The following is a 24,455-nucleotide window of genomic DNA, read 5'->3' on the forward strand; positions in this document are numbered from 1 at the left end:
AAGGCCTCTCAGCATCTACACCTGGGTATACCACAAAAGGCTCTGTTCTTCTCATGAAGTTCTTATGAACTATCCCCACAACTGTGCTCTGCAGCCAGTTGGACGCTTACTCATCACGTTACATGTCCCCAAAGGGAATTCCCTCATCACTGTGAAGTTCTTGCTTGGCGCCATTTGCTATGGGAACTTGCAATATTCCTTTTACTCCGTGAGCCTAAGACATGTCCCCTACTCAGTGTCCTCTACTCACAGCCCCCATGCCTTGGGAATCTCCTGTATCATTGTTAATGTAATTTTAAACTATGTTTTTAAACTTTGAATTTCTCCTCACAATTGTGTTTCTCCTATAGTGAAAGAAACCATCCCCAGAACCTCATCCATGCTAGGCAAGTGATCTCCCACTGAGAGACAGCTCAAACCCCATGACACAAATCTCAGTAGGATCCCCACAGTACCAAAAACTGACAGAGTAGAAAGTTTCTGGAGAGCCTTTAATCCCACTAGCTTCTCTTTGACTGAGAGGAAATTGTTTGCCCAATGGTACATTATTAGCATTAGTGGCAGAATGTTATTCTGGCTTCCAAGTCAGTGCTCCTACTATGTAATTATATATATATATATATATACAATAAATTTCTTCATAAATCATCCAGCATCTGTGAAATGTCTGCATGGGAGAAATAACACACACCCCTGCTCGGTGAGCACGTCTCTATGGCTTGATTCTTTATTTTCTATCATTTTTCTTTAGAATTTCTGGAATTGTGTCCTATCCTAAGTTAGTCAACTATGCATAACCTCCTGACTGGCCATCTGGCCCACCACCTGTTTTTGTAGACAAAGGTTTACTGAAACACAGCCACACTGATTTGTCTACTTACTACCTATGGTTGCTCAAGCGTGGTAAAGTTGATTTGTGACACAGACTAGAGGCTTTACAGAGCTGAAGATATCTGTAGTTTAATCTATTCTGGACAATGATTTTGCTGACCTCTGCCCTAAACAATCACAGTTTGAGTTAAACTTAAGGGGGCTGCATTTGGTTACTGATACTGCTCATTAGGAGTAGCTACCAATGAAATGGCGGGAAAATATTTAACCACAAACAAGATGAGCAAGATGAAAACAATTACTAGCAAATTAGACTATTTCTACATTCACACCTGCATCCTCTAGATGTTATTTTATTTACCTCATGGCAACTGTCCTAATTTTAGGGATGCTAAAATGGCAAGATGTTTGTTGAGATGAGCTTGGGATGCAGTATGTATTTAATTACTGTTTTGTTCTCAAAGCTGAATAACTTTCTACTTAAAGTGTTCCAAGGCATTAGGAAGGTAGTTCAGCAGTAGGGTCCTTGCCTAGCATGTACAAGGCATATACACACAAAAATAAATAAATAAAATAATGAAATAATGATACAAAACAAAGCAGGCCAAGTGCCCATTGAGAGTAAATTCAGTGGCTTGAGGTGCCCTGGTGAGTTTGCCGAGCCATAAGCCAGTCGATCACCTGCAGCTGAAGAGCTGAGGAGATCTCAGTGCCCTGGTCTCCACGAACTGCCTTCCTCTGCAGACATCTTTCACATAGAAGCCTAACTTTAATCTTTGGCCAGAAGTCACTCGGGTTCAAAGGACATGTCCATGGAGATGGAAAATGCCGTGCAAGATGTTAACACATGGCTTGTGGGAAACAACGCGGGCCAGACGCTGATTCAAATCTCAGTTTCCTTTCTCCCTCTGAGTCTGACCTGCTTACTTGGAGGCTCGGTCTATTGCATCCATACAGTGGAGGGCGACATCTGATGTATGCTCATCTCTTCTGGTTTGTGTTCAGCTATTGTGATCAAACACTGACCAAAAGCTGATGGAGGAAAAAAGGCTTTAGGTAACAGCTTACATGACCCAATCATAGGCCACCAGGGCAGGAGCTTGAGGCAGTAACTAAAAATGGAGATCTTGGAGAAACGGTACTTACTCTCCGTGCCTCACTTAGTTTGCTTTCTTATACAGCCCAGGATCATCTGGTTGTGGTACTGCAGTTGTCTGAGCCCTCCCACACCAATCATCAGTCGAGATAATGCCCCACAGACATGCCCACAGGCCAATCCAATGGAGTCAATTCCTAAATGGAGGGTCTCTCTTCCCAGATAGTGATAGTTTTGGTCAAGTAGATTTTAAAAAACAACAAACAAACAAAAACCAACCTCATCATTATATCGTCTTCCATAGACCCTGAGGTGAAAGGATAGTAAACAGAGAGAAACAGAAGTCTGTTATAATGTGCGGAGAAAAGCATGCTGCTGCAGCAAGTGCGCTAGAGCCCCGAACGTCCCTCCAGCCAGGCAGCCATCAGATGGCTTATGCTAGAACTCTTCACAGGGACACTAGACCTCTGTGGTGCACAGGCAGTGGAAATATCCTCAGTACAATACAATAAGCCATATTTGTTTGCACCTCCTTTTGTATAGCCTTAGCTGTTACCCAAGAGCAAATGTTGTTTTTTTTTGTTTTGTTTTTTTTTTTTTTTAATCACAGCCTCATTAAGCCTGAATGCTTAGATAAAGAAACATGCTCATATGGTAAAAATTAAAGGATTATACAACAGCCTTGTTTCTAGACTGAAGCGCCACTGGGGCTATCTCAAAACATCTGCTATGAGTGCAAGTAAGATAGCCCGGTGAGTGAAGTGCTTCTGGGGCAAACCTGACAGGCTGGGTTTGATCCTAGGAACTCACAGTGCAAGGTGAGAACTGATTTCCAAAAGTTGTCCTCTGACCTCCACACATACACAAACAACCCACAAACAATAAATGAAATTTAAAATTTAAATCAGCTACGTTGTGTATGATATTATGTGTCGATCAAAAAAAAAAAAAAAGTACCAATAAACTAAAAGAAAATAGCTGAGAAAAAAATGTTCTACAAACTGAACTCAGCATATTGTTGTGATTTGAGTGTGAAATGCTTAAGCACTTGGCCCCTGCTGGTGATGGCTCAGGGAGGATAGGAAACCTTTGGCATCTAACCTAGCGAGCAAATGTGACTCTCTGAGGGAGACAGGGTACTCCATGGTGCTATCTGTTCTAGTTCTGGCTGAAACCATCTGCTTCCTAATCTGCCAGGGTGTGAATGTCCTTGTCACAAGCTCCCACCACCACAGACTGGGTTGCTCCAACCACCATGCTGTCCTGCCATAATGGACTGCGTCCCCTGAAACTCTGGGTCAAAGTAAACCTTGTCTCAAGTATTTTGTCACCGTGAAGAGAAAACATATATAAAATACCGCCAACTTTATAGCAAGTAACATTTTGTGTCCAAACATTCCCACTGTGCTCGAACTTTGCCCTCTGGTATAGATAGGGTGGCTGATGTTCAGTGCCACGCTAACTGAGGAGCTATTGGTAGTAAATAGTTTCAGGATGGGGTCAGAGGTCATTCTTTTGGGTAGATGTGATATCTGGTAGGTTCCCCATGCTTCAATGGATGCCTCCACACACATGCATACAAGGACAGCTCTAACTGGACTTAGTGGGTTGAGAGAGAGAGAGAGAGAGAGAGAGAGAGAGAGAGAGAGAGAGAGAGAGAGGCAGGCTGTGGGCATGTTGTGAAGCTATGAGAAGAGTCAAAGGGGAAAACAGGGAGGGGAGGGATTTTATTGTATATATGTTATTAATTCTCAAAAATAAAAAAAGAACATGCTCACTAATGTGGCAACCCACAGGCTGATCCCCTTTTCCACACATTTCAAGATGTCTGATAAAGCTGCAAAGTCTTGCAGAAAGTACACACCAGCGCGGACCTGTGTGTGTGTGTGTGTGTGTGTGTGTGTGTGTGTGTGTGTGTGTATACATGCTCGCATGTTGTTCCAGGAAATTAGTAGTGCAGCCCCTCACGTAAAGAATCCTGGTTCTTGAGAAAGAAACTAAGGCCGAGTTTCTACTTTACTCTTTCAAGTCACAAATACAATGAGAAATGCCCCCTCCCCTGTACAGGGCTCCAAGCAGCACACAGACAGAGTGGAGAGGTCCACAGTGCAAGCCACGGCAGGCTTTGTGGTTTCCGCTCACACTCATAATAGCACCTATAAATAAACTCCTATTCTTTGAATAAATTTCGTCTTTAAAACAGAAGAAAGAAATCGGAAAAGGACAAAGATAAGGCAGGAACGTGAACCACTGACAAGTTCAAATGCTGACGTGCTTACGCCAGCCTGAGGACCAGCTCGGAAGTATCTCCAGGTGGAGGACCTGAGGAGGCGCACAATGGAAGGCATGAGGGAACAGATGGAAGAACGTAGGGCCGGGGACAGGACGGGGTTGAAAGGACCCTGCTGTGTGAGGTTGCAGTCCTCCTGGGGTCCAGATAGCCATTCTTAGCTCAGTGTTAGGTGTAGGACTCCCTCTCCCCGGCAGGGCCTCAGGCTCTCTGCCTGACTCCATCTGGAGAGTGTCTTTTAGACATAGATGCCCCTAGCCACATTTGATATCTGTCCCTTGACTCAGCTCCCTGCTAGCTCAGCTTCCAGCTAGCTCTCCCCTCACTGCGCCTATGGGATAACTGGGCACTGTGTTTCCATTCATATGATGAGTATGCTGCCAAATGCAAAACAAGCACCCTTAAAGTACCTTGTTCCAACCAATTATGAATGCCTATCCTGGGAGCCCCCAACCGGCTCCCCAAGGGCTAGAAAGCCTTTGTTGTCCCTGAGTAAAGTCGAACCAGCTCCTGAAGTGGTTCCCAGAGTGTTTGATCTCCTTCAGGCTTACAGCCTTCCAAGCCCTGTGTCTTGTTTTTCTGCCCCTCATGCCTTGGTGGGATGGGGCCATCAGCCCCCCAGGGAAGAAGAGAACAATAGGATGCTAGGCATGGGGGAACAGGATGGACAACGTGGGGAGAACAGTTGCATTTCCAGGTCACCAGAGGAGCCTACACAGGAAGAGGCGCTCTCTTGTTGCACATAGCTGACATTTTTCTGACCCTAGCCTCTGAAGATCACAAGTTTGGCTTAATCTGATATATTGGTTCTGCCCGCTATTAAGTGGATCAATTATAAATCCATTCTGTTTTCCTAGAGGCTCTTTTTCAAGAAATGCCACAGGGTCATTTTCATTAGTTTTCTACAGTCTGATGGCTACGTCTCTCAACCTATCCCTTCCCCCTGTTGCTTCTGCTCCTTGCAGATTCTGATGGCAACCAAGACTGATATAAGTATGCCCTCAGGGCATCTGTCAGGATGGGTGATTACCCAGTGGGCTGAGCTTTGTCTTCCACAAACTGTGGGGCAGTAGAGCATCTCTGTCTCTGCCTCTCTATCTCTGTCTCTCTATCTCTGTCTCTCTATCTCTGTCTCTCTGTCTGTCTGTCTGTCTCTCTCTGTCTCTCTCTCTCTCTCTCTGTCTCTCTCTCTCTTTCTCTCTCTCTCCCTCTCTCTCTCTCTCTCGGCTTTGGTTTACAGCTCTAAAATGCAGAGCTGCCTACTGATATTGAGAATCTATGTCAACAAACACAAGCACAGAAAAGGCATTTAAGTACGTAGAGTATAAGGAGAGAAGCAACAGTGTTGCACAGCTGCTATGATAATGAGAGAGAAGGGAAGACTGGGACACGGCTCAGCTCCCATTGTCTTTGTATTGCTCACACTTTGAATAGATTCAGAGTTCATGCCAAGAATCTACATCTAAAAAGAAGAGGAGCTGGAGAAATGGTTCAGTGGTACAATGCTTGCCTGGCATATACGAGGTCCTAGGTTCAACCCCCAGTTCAGCAAAGAAACAAACATAGACAGTGTTAACTTTATTATAAGAGATACATGGACAAGCTGGGTGTTGGTGCACACCTTTAATCCCAGCACTCAAGAGGCAGAGGCAGGCGGATCTCTGTGAGTTCGAGGGCAGCCTAGTCTATACAGTGAGTTCTAGGCCTCTTACACTGGACTTTTACACAGAGAAACCCCGTCCTGAAAAAATAAAACAAAAAGACAAATGGGCAAGGAAAAATCTGTTTATTCCTATTTCCCCAGTGTTAGGGTCAGCTGGAGTCTACTTCTCACACAAAGTCTTCTTCAAGTAGACTGCACTGACCACGCTCTTCTCTGATCACCGCCCCCATGGTTTATCTATATTGTTTACAGTTAAACCTGTCTATTTTTTTTCTCTGCTGTTTCCTGTTTCTCTGATAACACTAACAACTTCTTTTAGTGTCTTCTTCACTGGTGTTGTCTATGCATGCATGAAAACACATGACTAAAAAAAAAAGGTAAGATAGAAACAATTTACAGGTGGTAGCAAGATGGCTGAGTGACTAAAAGTGCTTGCTGCTCTTGCAGAGGACCCAGGGTCAGTCCCAGCACCACCGTGGCACTCACGACTGCCGATTACTCCAGTGCCAGGAGATCTGATGCCTTCGTCTGATCTCCTCAGATTCCTGCACACAGGTGGTGCATATACATACACTACAGCACAGACACATAAGTAAAATTAAACAAATAAAAAAATTCTAAAGATAAAAGATGTATAGAAGAAAATTGAATTGCAAATCTAAAAAGAGTTGGACCCACAGCTAGAAATTTTACTGAAAACAGGACAGTACTCTATCCATAGCTGAATGACTTCCTGAAAACAACAGCTTTTAATCCTAAATCCTCCTGTTATTTCACAGATACTTGTTGAAACCTTATGATGAGCCATTATGATGAGTATTTCTGTCATGAAGATGTGTGGTGACCACAAAACTTGTCTTCTATAACAAAACAGTGTATATGTACATGGAATTATTTTTGCCAAACATCTCAGTACGCTCTAAGTTACACATAATGTATTGTACCCAAAAGTCAAACCTTGGAAATTCTTCTCGACGCTCAAGTGGTCAAACTCAAAACTAAGATATTTAAATGTTAGTATTTGCCGAAAGAGAAGGGAACCAAAACCCAATCCCCACACAGGAACAGACCTGTCCTTCCAGCCCCACCCAAGAAGCAACATCATGGGAGAAAGATTTATTTTGATTCATTGTTTCAGTCCGTCATGACAAGGACATCACACCACCTCCCCAAACAGTCCCACTCCCTATGAACCCAGTGTGGGAGGAACATTGCAGGTTGATACTGTAAAGCTCTGCCTAAGAAGGACTGCAGGGAAAGACGAAGGGATAGACTCCTCCCACTCGCCCCACCCTGGAAACCAAGAGGAGGACAGAGCCAATCCCAGCCAGACCTGGTCCAACCTGCCTTCACTTTATTCACACGGAAGAGGAAACTACTTCCATGCACACAGTCACTACTGTTCCTATTTTCTGTAGAAAATGCCTACCTAAAACATGGCCTGAGGGAAGGAAGAGCTGAGAGGCGGATGAGAAAGCCACACAGTTGCAGAAAATAATTTATTATAAATGTTTTTATATCACATATTAAAATTCCTTATTATGTTAGAAAAAGTACAAGCATGCTGAAGTTCATGTTTGACATGTTAAAAAAATAAAGCAGAAGAACAAAAATCCACCCATTTCAGTAGTTTAAGGAACTACTGAAAAATGAAACAATAAATTATGATACAGCAATTATTATTACTGTAGTATATAGTAGTTAAACAAGAAAAACAAGTACACATTGTTCAGAACCCTGTGTCATAAAGAGGCTCAAGTTAAGCCTATACTACACACACACACACACACACACACACACACACACACACTCGCCTTCCATAGTAACCTACATCCACGGCTAATCTATCTGAGGTATCAGGTTGAGGAACTTCTCATTATACAACAATGAAACTCTCCCTCCCAGGAAAATTCCAGGAAGGCAATATCTCCAACAAAATAAATATTCTGTTTCCTCAAGACAGGCCATCTATATCTATATCCACAGGTGACTGATACAGTCACTAATGTCCTCCTGGGCCTCCTTGGACAGTTTGAAAAGGGCTATCTGCTTAGCAGTCAGCTGCAGTAAGACACATAAGCAACACCTCAAGAAACCGTGTCTTACGGGAAGGCTGGTGATACCAGGCAACTCGGGGCCAGTGTGTGGTATCAATAGCAGAAAGTGAAGCATTAACAACCCATACGGGTGGCAATCTTAAAGAATCACAGCATGTTCAAAGCTCACAGAAATATGTTTAAAAAAAAAAAAAAGACATGGAGTCATCTCAGGAAAAATGAGATGAAAAAACAAGACACATGGCTCCTATTTCTATATGTAACACTCAATGATATGCCCGACTGAGCTCGGTTGACCCACGTACAGTATAGCTGGCGGGAGTAGATGGAGAGCTCCTCTCCTGAGGTATTGGAACTGCCTTCCCCTGCCTTCCACCCTGGCAAGAGAAGTGCATCAAATACAGCTGTGAGTGGGGAGAGGGCTTCGGTGAACAACTGGTCAGTTCTCCCTCCGTCCCCTGATTCTACTTGCCTCATCAGCATAGGTGGACAGAAGCTGCCTAAAACATAGCCAGGTATTTATCTTTGCACCACAGGAAAAAGCATCCATGTGCTAGGAAAAGCAGTCAGTGCTTCCAAAGCAGCGGGAATCCCATGTTATGGGATCTTTGATCCACTCCAGACCTCATCTAGCTCCTGGGACAGCGCTCGGGAACTGCCCTTCTGGATGTGGAGCCAGACTTCATGTCTGTTCAGAATCAGTAGGAGACAGTCCCCTCCCTCAGGTGACCACTAGATGTACGGTTCCAAATTGTCTTCAGTCCGAAATCAGCAGAGCACTGCTTTCTGACACCGACCAACTGTCCACCACTTCATTCTAGAAAGAAAACAGGCAAACCAAAGTCACTGCCTGCTTAGTGTTGGAATTGTCAGCCTGACCCAAACTAGAGTTACCTGGGGAAAATCATCTCAATGAGGGATTGCCTAGATCAGGTTGGCCTGTGGGCGTGTGTAGGGGGAGTGTATTAACTGCCTTAATTGATGTGTAGCACCATTCCCCAGTCAGCAGCTCCGGGCTGTGTCAAGAGTAGAGAAAATAGCTGAGCACGAAGCGCAAGGGCATTCATTTCCCTCTGGTTCTTGACGGTGGTTGCGATATGACTAGAAACTTCAAGTTCCTGCCACCCTGAGTTCCCTACAGTGATGAACTGGAGCCTGAAATTGTGTTTTATCACAGCAACAGAAGTGAAACTAGGACAGTCACTAGTTTTCAAAAGCCGAGATGATTTGGAACATTTGGTTTACATCTGGTTTCACTGAGCCTGAGTATATATAATCTTAGGTCAAATTGGAATCGCCATTAGTTTTGAACAGAAAAACTTTACTCTTTGTATGCATGCACAAATGCATACACCCATATGTGTAGATGTGCATGTGTGCTGAATAAGGTTTATTGGATGCTCACTTATTTTGGTATGACTGGTGATAAAGATGTTGGTGTAACCTTTTGGATAATGAGGGCATTTTGACATTTGACCCTTCTTTGTAATCTGACTGTGACAATAACTCTAAAGTGCTAGCACCTCAGACCACCTTCAGGAGAGACTGGTGAGGAACATGGTGGGAGGTGGCTGACCTGGGTGGAGGGCTTGGAGGATACTGCATGGATGGAGCCTACTGTTATGCAGTGGGATTCTCAGTTGCCATGTTTTTGTTGTTGTTGTTGTTTCCCCACAGTATTTTCTTACTACTCTGTCTGCTTTCAGGCTTTAAGCTCTAGAGAAAGAGGGCTGTTTGTGGGAGAGTGAATACATAAACAATCTGACACAATACAAGGCACCAACTCTGCCAAACCAAGCCGTCATCTGCCCCACTCCATTGTTCACTTATCCATCACTCTGGTTCCTCCTTCTTAGCCTTCTCTACTTACCATAGAGCAAAAGAGATTCTGGGTCGAGCCCGAGCTGCTCACAACCAGATAAGTTCTTGTCATGGAAATTCTGCCGCATAATGCCAAGGACCAACTCTTTACTCAACATGTGCTTTATGAAGCCATCATCTTCAGCTGGAACTCCGAACTGCAAGTGATACGTCACTGTGGCATTTTCAACACTGAAAGCCAAGGCATTAAAACAGACAGACGTTATAATGAAACATACACGTTTATAATGAGTAAACGAAATCATATTGAGACTTAGAGTCCAATATTCACATTTGCACGTCTTTGGCTCCACATCGTCCTGGTCACTGGCTCCAGAGGATGCAGGAACACACTGTTCTAGAGCCCCTCCTCCTCAGGCCATCACACAACCACCACCAGCTGCTCACGCTTTAGGGGTCCACGGAGAGTGGCCTTTGAAAGGGAAGGGCAAAGCCCAACTATCATAAAGAAAGGCTGGGACTTGGCATAACACCAGTCTAATATACGCCTTTCCTCCTGTATGGCGAGCCAGGAAGCTCCTCCTCTGCTCCCATCTGCATGTTCTCACGGTCGCCACCATGTGTTCATCAGGGTTACTCCATTTAATGAGTTCTTTTAAAATGTTTATTTATTCTTTTATAGGTTTTCCCACACATTCACACATCCACTTTGATCATACCCTTCCCTAGGTTTATCCAGTTAACCTATAAAAATGAACTAGCTCCTGATCTCTTGATCTCCCAGAAAATGACCTTATTACTAGCAATGATTCATATGCCTCCTGTGACTGGAGGAATACTCCCTCATGTCCACTTCCAGAGCCCCTAACCCATGATGACCAATTGTTTTTATCTCTTAGTAATAAAACCTAGGGAATTTTCAACCCTGAAGAGGCCCTAACCCTTTCATCTTTATGGACTCATTTTTTTTTCTATTTTTTTAATAGTGAAAATAAGTACAGCTCCACCCTTAATTAGTAGCTTGATGTCCTTTAGATGCTACCACAACATTTAATTTTTCACAGGTATTCTATTGCTTTGGTCAAGATGACCCAGATTAGTCTAAGCAATAAGAAAATTAGCAGGAGGTCACATCAGAGAGATTCTTCTAAGGAGAGATTTATAGATGCTTCAGTCTCTCCAATTAATCAGGTCACTGCATGGCTAAGGATAGGCCAAGAGCTCCCCCTTGAGGCCAGATGTCACAAAGGCTAATGACTGTATATTTCACACTGCTAGAGAAGACTCAATGTGTAAACTCTCCCATCTAGCAAAAACAAAAACAAAAAACAAAAAAAAAAAAAGTGTGCGAAGCCCTATGGACTAAATAAATAACAGAGTAAATTCAGACTCTGACAAGACCCATTTACCAGGATGCCACTAAAGGCAGTGTTAAAAGCTCATTTTTGAACTCCAATCCAGCTAGCCTAGTTTGCAGATGCTGTTATTTGTCCCCTAGAAATGTGATTTATGGCTAAGGAGGATGGACAGGCACACGGAGGCAGGCAGCAATCCTGCATGCTCACCGGTAAGGGTCTGGGCTAACTGATGACACAAGCCTGGGGTGGACTTTCAGAAGATCAAGCTGGAAGCTAAGTGAGACTATCAGGTTGCCCAGCCTAGTCTGAGTGCTCCATCCATCCCCGTCCCTCCTGCCTCCACCACCCCAGTCTCCTCAGGTGCATTTATAAAAGGCAGACATTGGAGAGAAGGCATTTTTCTGTGAGCTTTCCCACAGCAGCCCATCACTGCAGTAGGTCTAGCAACTGACAGAGCGAAAGGTACTTTCAGGTACTGTTGGGCCAGTCCTGGGCCGAGGTCAGGACCTCTCTGTGGACACAAACACATATGCCAGGGGTGAGGGTATCTTTCCACACATGCAAGGGCATCCTTTTAGGTGGGATGGTCTTTGTTTCTCGGGCTAATATTTTGAAAACTCTAAGTAAACTTTAAAAAAAGGGGGGGGGGGCAGGGATGTGGTTCAGTTGGTGGGTTGTATCCCTCACGTTTGAGAAACTCTGGACTCAAGCCCCAGTGCACAGAAAACCTGACATGACAGCGGCACAGGCCTGGAATCCCAGCATGTGGAGGCAGGAGAATCTAAAATTCAAGGTCAACTTTGGCTGCAGAGTTTGAGGTCAGCTCGGCTATATAAGACTCTTTCTATTTAAAAAAAAAGACAGAATTTCTTTATACCAAAGTCCTTGGGTTTTTCTTTTAGAAAACATTTTTCTTAAGACCTCTCTCTCTCTCTCTCTCTCTCTCTCTCTCTCTCTCTCTCTCTCTCTCTCTCTCTCTCTCTCTCTCTCTCTCTCTCTCTCTCTCTCTCTCTCTCTCGTCTGTCTGTCTACCTGTTTCTGTGTGAGTCTGGCTGGGAGCTGCCAAATGTGGGTGCTGGGAGCTGAACACAGGTCTCCTGGAAGAACAGGAAGTGTTGTCAACAGCTGAACAACCTCTCCACTCTCACCCCCTCTCCACCCCAATAACATAAAAAAAAAAAAAAAAAAAAAAAAAAAACAAACCTCTAACACTAAGCCTGGGCCTGATTTCTAGATCTGTTTCTCTCATTTTCAGGCGGGTTTGCAAGTATCTGTTCCCACCTATTGAATACTCATCTCAGACCTTTTATGTCCATTGCATAAGGACAGATTCTTGGAAAGAGCCAAAAAGCTCTGGGGTAGAAGGAATCATTCCTGCCTCAACTGCACTACAGTCTTCAAATGGAAAGATGGGCCAGAGGGGTGGAGCAAAGCGTGTGAGGCCCGAATGTGCAGTCACGCCTTTCCTGTGTCCACTTATGTGCCGGTGACTTATGATTAAAGGCAGCAGCTTCACCATTAGGCAGCATGTGCTACAGAAGGAAGCATGCATCAGACTTCATATCCTTCCTAGTCCTATCCCACTGGGTTACCACTGCTGTTCCATGCTCCTCTCTTGGGTCTTCTGGTATCATAGCTTGAGTGGGAGAATCTCAAAATATAATGTTGATTTTGATTGCCACCTCCCAGTGACACCCAAGAACAACTGACAATAAGGCTCTGTCACATAAATCTTATTTAAAATACTTACAGAAATATCAGTGATATAAAAAGATAATCAGTTGACTCCCTCACACACACACACACACACACACACACACACACACACACACACGTGTATAAGTATATATATGTATATATATATATACATACACATGGACACGGTATGTACTGTATGTAGTAAATATGTGTACAGAAAATATCAAGGCAAACTGGTAGGGTTGTGAGTCTTGTAGCAGTGAGTATAATTAGGAGGCAAAAGGTAGACTTGGCTGGCAAGAGTGTCTTTATGTTCCTACTATTATATAAGGAGAGTATAGTTCTAAGTGAGTTTTGCAGCACATGGCTCACTCCACTTCCAGGACATCATTCTGTGAGATGTATCTCTATTTTTACCCTTAATTTATTTCTATTGTTAAACAGGATTGTTTCCCTTGGACAGGCTTTTCCTCTCTCTGTGTGTGACCTTAACTGAACCACATAATTAGTCTGTGGTTTCCTTTTTGCTGCTTTGTGAGACATTAGTTGGGCTAAGCAGTTTCTAGGCACTATTCCATCACAACACTGTGATTTTTACTATCAAGCCCTTTCCAGCTCCAAGGCTCAGGTAAGCCACTGTGGGGAAATGGTGATGGGTGGGGTGGGTGGGTGGGTGGGTGGGTGGGGTGGGTGGGTGGGTGGTCTTCTAAGAGAGATAGAAAAATGTAAAGCTCCATGCTCTTACCTGAAGTCCATGATATCAGCAGAAGTAAAAAAACGACCCAGAGCTGGAGATGCTCTATACACATCTGTGAGCTACACACACAGCAAGAAAAACAAAACACAGAAAACACTCGTCACTGTGGATAGTCTTCCATACGCCTTCAGGATGAAGGAGAATTCACTCTAACTGGACATTCACTTATTTACGGCTCTGGATTGAGAGGAAGAAATGTAAGCTGACCACAAATCAAAGCTCAAGTAAACACTCAAGTGAGTTCGAGATGATCTAAGGCATAGAGTCTCACTGACCCCCAGGCACGTGTCTATAATCTTAACATTCTGAAAGCTGAGGACATTCAAGGTAAGCCTGTTCTTCATAATAATGAGTTTTAGCTCAGCCAAGGCTACATAGCGAGATTCTGACAGAAAATTAAAATTAAAATGAGCTCATTGATAAGGTTCAAGGGACCCACTGGGAATTCACAACTTCATTTGTGAGTTGAGCTGACACTTGGTAAGCTCAGTGGTACTTTGGTCAGTGATCCTCCGCAGGAGCTCATAGAGGCACCATGAACCACTGGGTAGAGGGAAAAAAGGAGAGAATCAGCTCAGCACAAGTCACTCAGCGCCTGGGACATCACTTCTTTCTCTTTTCTGAAGAACACTTTTAGGAGAAATATCTATCCTGAGTGTCGGGTCCAGCACTTCTCTAGTCAAAGGAACAAAATGATGGAGTTGCAAAGATGTGGAGGCTTTGCGGTAAAAACTGCACGCATCCTAAAAGATGATGACACCCATGTTTCTACCACCTAGGCTTCATGCCTTCAGGTTTTGCTATGCAGTAGCTCCGTAGTCTGTGGTGGAGTTATTTCCTAGTAAACCAATTCATAGATCAAAATCATCAAAAGTATACAAATGAGGAAGTAAGGACAGGTAGAGGCCACAAAACCAAAGAGGCCTGTAGTGGATGTAAACATGTTTTTGTTTTGATCCCAAGTGTGGGATGGGGAACAGACTTGTGAGAGAACAGTTGATGCTTATTCACTAGAAGATGAAATCACCTCATGTGGGGGCTTTGTTTTTGACATCTGAAACACATCTTAGTATAGACTCTGAGAGGAGATCACATATATGAGCCCAAAACAGGAGGCTGTGGCTTTTTGGGCCTTGGTATTGTTTGGCTGTTCATCACTCCACTTCGAGACGCTCTTACAGAAAACCCACTCCAGAAAATGCTTCCAGACTCCAGCTTCCAGCTGCTGTTCCAGGTTCCAACAGCAACTTTGGTTGAGTTGCTTGTCTGCTGAAATCCTGCCAACTACACCAGGGGAATTGCTCCCAAGAACTGAGTCCAAAAAAAGATCTACTTCTCCTGTTCCCCTTAACCTCTTTTCTCTCCTATCTAGGGTAGGTGGATTAGAGGAATTGAAGAACTCCAAATAAAGTAGGTTTGGAAAAGGCCAAAGCCTACAGAGGCCCATGAGATTGGGCAAATGAATCTTTAAGACGGAAAAAGTGGCGAGGCTAATAGAACACAACTGATATGGATGTGGCAGGGTGAATTCTGGGGGCAGAAGGGTACAGCGAGGCTAGGAGACAGGAGAGAGGCGCTGGTGGGAGAAACAGACAAAACTAGGTATATATGAAAATACCACAAGGAAGCCTGTTACTTGATATGCTAATTAAAAATGGTAGAAATGGGTGGTGCCTCCCAGGTGGTCTGCTGGGTCAAGATGAAGCTGAATGTCTCCTTCCCAGCCACCAGCTGTCAGAAACTCACTGAAGTAGATGACGAACGCAAGATTTGTACTGTGAGAAACACATGGCCACAGAAGTAGCTGCTGATGCTCTTGGAGAAGAGTGTAAGGGTTATGTGGTCCAGATCAGTGGTGGCAACGACAAGCAAGGTTTTCCCATGAAGCAAAGTGTCTTGACCCATGGTAGAGTGTGTTTGCTGTTGAGTAAGAGGCATTCTTATTATAGAGCAAAGAGAGCTGGACAGAGGAAGGACAAGTCTGTTTGTGGATGCCAATATGTGTGGTCTCAACTTGATTGTTGTAAAAAAAAAAAAAGAAAAAAAGAAAGAAGAAGAAGAAAGAAAAAAAGGAGAGGATATTCCTGGACTGACGGACACTACTATGCCTCATCAGCTAGGACCTAAAAGAGTTAGCAGAATCCAAAAGAAGATGATGTCTATGACTTTCTCACGTACTCTGGTGCCTCACATTTGACCATGTCCCCTGGAGGGGGAGACCTGGTGGCACTCAGAGGAAGGACAGCAGGTAGCCAAGAAGAGACTTGATACCCTATGAGCATATACAGGGGGAGGTAATCCCCCTCAGGAACAGTCATAGGGGAGGGGAATAATGGGAAAATGGGGGGGGAGGAATGGGAGGATACAAGGGATGGGATAAACATTGAGATGTAACAAGAATAAATTAATAAAAAAAAAAAAAAGATGATGTCTGCCAATGCGTCGTCAGAAAGCCCTTAAACCACGATGGTAAGAAGTCCAGGAGCAAAGCACCTAAGAGTCAGCATCTTGTCGCTCCGTGTGTCCTACAACATAATTGCAGACTCGCCCCGAAGAAAAAAACGCACTAAGAAAAACAAGAAGGAGGCTGTAGAATATGCTAGACTTTTGGCTAAGAGAATGAAGAAAGCCAAAGAAAAGTGCTAGGAACAGATTGCCAAGAGACGTAGGCCGTCCTCGCTGAGAGCTTCCACTTCCGAGTCTGAGTCCAGTCGAAAATAAGTCTTTAAGAGTAACAAATAAATGATCATACCTTGAATCTCAAAAAATAGACAGAAGTTCATTTAATACATCTGACATATAAATTGTGGCCTAGCCCAGTCTGCTTTAAACATGCCTCAAACACTTCCTCTCACTAGCCTAAAGCTGGGCAGACCCATCTAACAAAAAGCCCATTTTATAATAATGTTCATGAAATTTGTCTAAATATTGCTTCAAAGCCAAAACCAGAAAGGCTCTATACATGTGCTTTTACACCACGAGAAACCTGGAAACCGTAAGTTAATAATTGAGGCCATTCCTTCTTCATTCCCTTGTAGGAATCATCATCCTGACATGATATGCATCCTTTCTTCACTTATATTTAGCGATAACTACTTCTTTATAGAATCATAACAACATGCTATTTATGTTTTTATTCAAATAAAAGGTATTATAGCCTATATAGTCCTCGAAGAACTGTTCTTCTTTTTCTTCTTCTTCAGACATACTCTATCCAGTATCTTCTGGTCTCACATTCCTCAGTAACTAAGACCACAGATGTGTAGCATTGTGCCCAAAATTAAGACTTGTGGTTTTTTTTTTTCCTGCAAATTACATGTGAGGTTTATGTCTAAGATATATCTCAGGGCTCTTCAGTCCAGCTCCCATTTAGATGTATTAACTCATTATACCAGCTCATCCATTTCCCACAGATGATCATGTGACTCCCTTGCATGTTGTATCTATCATAAACTATGCTGATGCAATAGTTACCCCCAACCATCCCTAGGCACCTTTTTTGCATTTGAGACTCTCCCAGGGGTATATAGCAAGAAATGGAATTACTGGTCCAAAGTCAGGTGCATCTTCAAGTTAACTCATTCCCGCTAAACCTTCTCCATTTTCCTCTTCTCCCTGAAATCATACCTGTTGCATTACACATGTTCTTAAAAGACTTAAAAACTTTCCCCAATCTGGAGGACGTAAGAGCACATCTCACTTTGTATATACTGCCTCTCTTACTATAGGTGACGTACCTTTCCATGAGTTCAGTTCTTTGAGACATCTCACCTCTGAGTCATCTGTCATTTCTTTTTTCTTTCTTTTTGTCATTTTATCTATCTGAAGTGGTTAGTTTTATTTTCAAACACTAATTATTGGTTTTATGTGACATCTTTTTCCAGGCCTTAAACATTGTTTTTATTTTTCTGTGCATTTTGTCTGCAAATCTGTATGTGTAGTACACATGTGATTGGTGTCTATGGAGGCAGGAGAAGGCATGGGATCCCCTGTAGCTGGAATTACAGGCATTGAGGGCTGATATGTGAACACTGGAAACCCAACCTGTGCCCTCTGCAAGAGCAGCCAGTGCCATTAACCAGTGAGCCATCTCTCTAGCCTGCTTTTCCAGGCTTTGATTACTCCTCTCATCATGTTTCAGAGATGCAAATCCTAAGTGTTCTGTACTAGCGGATATCAAAATAAGGCCACTAAAACTGAAGTTTCATGTTACTAGGCTGAAATTAGGATGTGGATCCAACTTTCTGGGAAGTCACTACTGACCAGATTTCCCGAATAGGACAGTTTCAGTTTCCATGATAATGAAGTTCCCTCAAGACTTTATCTTTTCTTATAAAAACCAACAAGCTAAAATAACCTACACTTAACAAATCAGTTATTTTCCTGTCTTCCCATCTCCCTGCTCCCACTTTACAAGGAAAGCCATTTTGAAGGGTCTACCCACTCTCTTCTCATTACTGTTTTCTTCAAACCCTTCTACTACTACAAAGCCAAACTCCACTGGCTCAGACCACCAGATTTATTCTTCTTATGGAGTAAGTTATTCTGTATTTCTAGAATTGAAAATAAAGCCAACAAAGCACTGAATGGTGTGTTCCTGGAACTGGCACTGATGAGGTTACAACAGGAGAATGGAGACTTTGAGGAGAGGGTAAGCTACACAGTGAGACCCAGTCTCAGAATATTCCTGGGTGTGGCACGAACTCTTTGATAAGATAGCCAAGATGGACCCACAAAATCTTGTCTGTCTGCAGAGCCTCCATCTTGCAGAAGACGTTTCTACATTTCCCATCCTCCAATCATGTACCTACCTTCCAACCAGGAGGCTGAAGTTGCACTCTTTCAATGCTTTCCAATCACTAAGTTTTTCTAAGTAAAGATGGGTTCCCAAGGTTGCCCCAATTCAAACCACCACCATTTTGCAGATGCCTACTGCACTGCCTCAGAACTATTCTCTTCAAGCACTGTCCAGTAGCACACAGAAAGAAGAAAATTAAAATCTAACCCTGTCAGTCTACAAGTTAAAATCTTTACATAGTCTATCAAAACATGAGAAAATTTCCATGATTTTCCTCCTTATTTCCTGACCAGTTTAACCTTTGGGAATCCTTAACACAGCATGCTCAGGCTCAGTTTACCACTGCACAGACCCCTAAAACATAAATATCCATCTTCCTGCATCCACTTTGAAAGGAAATTACATATATCCTATAACATTCCTAGACCTTATCTTGTAATTTTCCTGAGTACCAGCTCCTTCACATCTTTCTACCCACACACCCCCCCCCCATAGTTTAGATGTACTTCCTTTGTACTGAGTGAGGGACTGGGGAGATGACTCATTCAATAAAGTACTTGTTGCATAAGCGTGGGGACCTGAGTTCAACCTCCAGAACTCACATAGAAAGTCAGGTGTAGTACACCTGCCTGTAATCATGGTCGGTGCTGGGGAGGCAGGGACAACAGGATCCCTGAAGAAACACTGGTCAGTCACCCTAGCCAAACGGAGTGTTCTCTGGGTCTTTCCCAGTGATAAATTCTATCTCAAAAATAAAGTGGAAAGCAATTGAAGAAAATACCTAACATCAACCTCTGGCTTTCACATGTGCACAGATGTACATGTACACACATGAATGAGATGTACACATCACACACACACACACACACACACACACACACACACACACATACACACACTCCAATCCCAACAATATTGTATGTAACTCAGTAGCAGGACACACTACACTGTTTTGTAAATATTTGATTGGTCCCCCTACTTGAATTATGAGCCCATAAGCAAGGCCTATATGGCCCTGGCACTTGGCGTCATTAGGTTTTCAACAAATACAGGGTGAGATACAAGACCAGCATTGTGAAGGAACCTTGTCTTCTGGGATGCAGATAGCTGGAGGCCAGGCCAGGCTCATGCCAAGTTCTGGCTTCGCAGCACAGAAGATGCACTTACGAGCATCGTCTGCTGCTGCTAACACTCAGACAAACAAAGCAGCTTACTCTAGAACACTTTGCCACCTGTTCCAACAAAACTCATATTCCATTTTTAAGACACTCCCCACCCCGGTTAACAATACACAAGGCATACTCACCCTTTTATTGAGCAAGTGATGCAATTCCTCTTCATTAACACACTCCTCTGGAATCTTGAGCACTATGAAGAATGTTTTGTTTGATGATAATTCAAGTATTTCAGTTTCATCTTCATCTATGTAAGTCACTGAAGAGATTCAGGGAATAAAAATAAAGGTAAGTACATGCATAAAATAATGACTTTAATCAAGCCAGATGCGGTGGTGCACACCTGTGATCCCACAACCCAGAGGCAGGGAAACCACTTCAAATTCCAGGCCAGCTTGATCTACCTAGCAAGCTCCAGGGCACCCATGACTTCATAATGAGACCAGCTCACAAAATATGCAAAGCAAACAAAGTTATTCATTCTGTTGGCTTCTGTAACTAAACATAATTATCAGTATTCGTGGAAGCTGAAGCCTGGACACAGCCAGTAGTAAGTCAAGCAGGAATAAAAGAGAAGGCCTTGTCTTTACTGTGATAAGGGTTTTGTTCGTTTTAGGTGAAAGGGATCTCAGATACCACTGGATATAGACCGGGGAAAGCCAGGAGGAAAGAATGAGGAGAACAGGAACTTGTTTGCTATGCTGAACCTGAAAGCTATCTAGCTACCCAGGTATGGGGACAGGTGCTAGAAGACAGCATGGGCACATTTGGGAAGTGACTGCAAACAGCTCCAGTGAGCCACCCTTACAGATTAGTGCTGTCGAAGGCCACGAAGAGAAAGTGACATCACAGGCAAGAATAGAGGTGAGACTAAAAAATGATGATATGGCCGGGCAGTGGTGGCACACTCCTTTAATTCCAGCACTCGGGAGGCAGAGGCAAGCGGGTCCCTGTGAGTTCGAGGCCAGTCTGGTCTACAAAATGAGTCCAGGACAGCCAGAGCTACACAGAGAAACCCTGTCTCAAAAAAAAAAAAAAAAAAAAAAAAAAAAAAAAAAAGAAAATGAGGGTATGACTCCACATCTCCAAGCATTTCAAGAGGCAGGCCATTGCCATGAAGTCATCCCTCCAGCCTGGGTCCCACAGGAGAGGGATGTTGACATACTCTTGTTCACTTGGAGCCCCGGGGCCTGCAGAGCAACACCTAGGACAATGAGCTCTGCGCTGCTTGTGTTCTAATGACTAGAGCTAATTGATTTTTAAAGAGTTAGAGCTGGAGGAAAGAAGGAAACCCACACAAAGCCAGGAGGCAGGAACTGGCACTGCCGCGCTTATTACAGCTCTTCTGGCTGTGCTCCAGCCTCACAGGCTTACCCCACACAGGGGGCCACCTCATCTGCCCTGTGAAAAGCGTGGGCCGAGGAGCTAGGTGCTCCCAGACTTCCCCCCTCAAATTCTATGTGTCATACGTAACCAACTCTGCCTCTTCTTACTGGACTTTGAAAGCCTGTGCTGGAATGGATTCAATGTTTGTGATAGAAATGCAGAATAAATGCAGGGTTACTCTCTGTCTCAAAAATGTGGGTGGAGAGCAACTGAAAAAAAAAATACCTATTGTCAATCTGTGGCCTACACACACACACACACACACACACACACACACACACACACACACACACACACATGAACATGTTCAACACTCTTATCCAGCAGTTCATCCTGTAAACTACAATAATAACCAGTATGGCAGAATATCCCCCCATGGGTGCAATAGATGCAAGAATGTTATGGAAGTAGCCATCTGCTCTTGGATTAGATTTAAGGCCCACTGAATTTCTCCACTGAAAAAACTCATATCTGGTATTGTAAAACCTGGCCATGATCATGGGGGCTCACAGAGACTGAACCACCAACCAAAGAGCATGCACAGGCTGGACCTCGATCCCCTACACACATGTAGCAGATGTGCAGCTTGGTCATCATGTGAGTTCCCTAAAAAGGGGAGTAGATGCTCGCTATTACCTGATTTTGGCTCCCTTTCCCCTAGTTGGGCTGCTTAGTCTGATTTCAACTGGAGGAGGTGAGCTTAGTCCTGCTGTGACTTAAGGTACCAGGGTGGGAGCCTTCCCTTTTCTGAGAAGGAGAGGGGGCATGAGGGAGGGAATGGGAGGAGAAGAGGGAGGGGGTTTGTATCAGACTGTAAAGTGATTAAATTAAAAACATCTGGCCAAGAGCCCATTACAGGGGATCTCAGGGGCCACGGGAGTAAACATCATACTGTTATTCTGCTAAATGGACATAATAGCAAACTTCTTTTAAATTCCTATCTCTATACTCATAGATTAGTGATGCTCTCAGACCTCATCAGGGAAGTTGCTTTGTGCTATGGATAGTGGCGAAGATAGAAATTGACAACTGATCAAAGTGCAAAGAATATGTCTAAGTGGAGTGCACAGCCAAGACTGGAACATCTGCATTACTCTTCCACACCAACCAAGCTCAGAGACAGTTGTGGAAGAAGTGTCAAAAAGGTCCTAAGAACTCCGAGTCAGGGAGACAAGAATGAAGCCTTCCAGACACGGCAGGACAGCTGTATTCATAAGCTCAGAGCAGGGGCGGTTATCTGCACAAGACCTGAATAAGGTCAAGCTGATCAAGGTCAAACTCATGAGCCTTGCCCTTCTAGGAGCTATTGGCAGCTGATGGCTTCCAGGGAAGGGAGAGACAGTTTTTAAAGGTGTGGCCATGACGGGTCAATCATGCTTCAGCAGATGGTCCCATTCCTAGGAGTGTATGGTCAGCACAAATTAGACTCCATAGATCATCAAAACAAACAAAAATAAAAACACAAAGACATGAACTTGGGAAGGGCTGGGGAGCCAGGAATGAATCTAAGAGGAGTTAGGGGGAAGGATGAAGGTTAATATGACCAAAATGTATTGTGTGAAATTGATAGAAATATTAAAATTTAAAAAAAAAAAACTATCACTAACTCCTAACAGAAACTTCTGCTCACTAATCTATGCAGAGAGAGAGAGAGAGAGAGAGAGAGAGAGAGAGAGAGAGAGAATGTCTTTTCTGGCTTCAGTTATCATAGATTAATTTTGATTACTCTGAACTTTAAATAAATGGAGCTTAACTAGAAAAACAAACAAAACAAAGAAGCCCAGCATGATGGTGTGTGCTTCTAACTTCAGCTCTGGAAGGAGACAAGCAAAACTGCAGGGCTCACTGGCCATTGAGCCTAGCTTACTTGGTGAGCCCCAGGCCAACATGAAATACCATCCTCAAAACAAAATAAATGACCTCTGAGGAATGACAGTGAAGGTTAGCCTTTGGTGTCCATACATGCACACACACACACACACACACACACACACACACAAAGAGAGAGAGAGAGAGAGAGAGAGAGAGAGAGAGAGAGAGAGAGAGAGAGTGTGTGTTCTGATACTTACTTCCAAGGACACACAGGACTGTGAAGAGAATGCATGATAAAGAGTTAGCAAAACTAGCCTGAGATTGCCAGGCCTTGGAAAGGTCTCTCAGGCTAGCATCTGGACCCAAGATTTGGAAATGGTTCCCATCAACCCCTGCCTTCTAAGGGTGACTCATTGTACCTCGTCTACCTGTATAAACAATGTAGTTAACATCTCCTTTCCTTCTGAGAGTCTATAAATTTAGTATACTCAAGACGGAAGCTGACTCATGACTAACATCCAGTGAAAATGCTGGCACAATATGTCTAGTGGGTGTCCAGAACAGATGTTGCACATGTCTAGTCACAGCTTTCTGTTGTAAACATTGAGTCCCAAGCACCTCCACTGGAAAAGAACTCTAAAACCTGAGCCCAAAATTCCTGTGGATTCTATTATAATAAATTCCTTACTTAATGGGAAGTCATGATTTTAAGTACATACTCCTGAAAAATTACTGACTGATTTGGGGGAATCCCATACACAAAGGATTAGCCCTGAATCCTTATTTGTTGTAAATCATTGAATATTTTTATCTGACCCTAAAAAAATTTCCATCTTATACAAACAATTTGAAAATTAGAGAAAATTGTAACCCAATACCCTGCCACACACACCAAACAGTACAAAACAGAGAAAAAAAGTAGTCCTCATAATCATTTATTATGGTCTAGAACTTAAACGCCCTCCCAAAGGCTTACGCCTTTATGGGTTGTCTCCCAGCTTAAGATGATATTGGGAGGTAATAAAATCGTTAGGTGGTGAAGAGCTGTACAAGAAAGTTACATTATGACGGGCAGATCTGGGTCCAGGGGTTCTGCACAAACTATGGCACCAACCAAGGACAATACATGCAGTAAACATTGAACCCATACCCAGATCTAGCCAAGGGACAGGTCATTCTCTACAGATGAGTGAAGAGTGGGGACTGACTTTCACATGAACTCTGGTGCCCCATATTTGACCACGTCCCCTTGATGAGGAGGCCCGGTGGCACTCAGGGGAAGGATAGCAGGCTACCAAGAAGAGACTTTATACCCTATGATCATGTACGGGGGGGAGGAGGTCCCCCTCAGTCACAGTCATAGGGGAGGGGAATAGGGTAAAAGTAGGAGGGAGGGAGGAATGGGAGGATAGAAGGGGTGGGATAACAATTGAGATGTAATATGAATGAATGAATAAATAAATTTTTTTTAAAAAGAAAGAAAGGTAAGTCACTGAGTACAGAGCCTTGAAGGCAATACTCTCGGCCCTGCCCCTAGCCCTGTCCTTGCCCTAAGTCCCCGCCCCTGACCACGCCCCCGATCATGCTCGAGCCCCTTGCCCACCCCACCCCCGACCCCGTCTCCGCCCATGCCCCACCCCTGCCCTATCCCTGCTGACACTCCTGCCTGACAAGAAGAAAACCAGCAGCTTTGCCCCAGCATACACTCTCCAT

At 43.8% G+C, this 24,455-nt stretch overlaps 1 protein-coding gene across 1 annotated transcript in view; it reads right to left on the reverse strand.

The window, feature by feature from the left end:
• Positions 1-4,202: 4,202 nt before the first annotated feature.
• C8H3orf52 (chromosome 8 C3orf52 homolog) overlaps positions 4,203-24,455 on the reverse strand; it is a 34,977-nt gene continuing 14,724 nt past the window's right edge. The window contains exons 3-6 of the mRNA XM_051150348.1: positions 19,676-19,803; positions 13,560-13,630; positions 9,808-9,989; positions 4,203-4,249 (exon numbers count right to left, since the gene is read on the reverse strand). Of these exons, the coding sequence (XP_051006305.1) occupies positions 4,203-4,249; positions 9,808-9,989; positions 13,560-13,630; positions 19,676-19,803 (428 nt within the window). The remainder of the gene's footprint in view (positions 4,250-9,807; positions 9,990-13,559; positions 13,631-19,675; positions 19,804-24,455) is intronic.

The sequence above is a fragment of the Acomys russatus genome, chromosome 8 (genome assembly GCF_903995435.1).
Source record: "Acomys russatus chromosome 8, mAcoRus1.1, whole genome shotgun sequence".
NCBI lineage: Eukaryota > Metazoa > Chordata > Mammalia > Rodentia > Muridae > Acomys > Acomys russatus.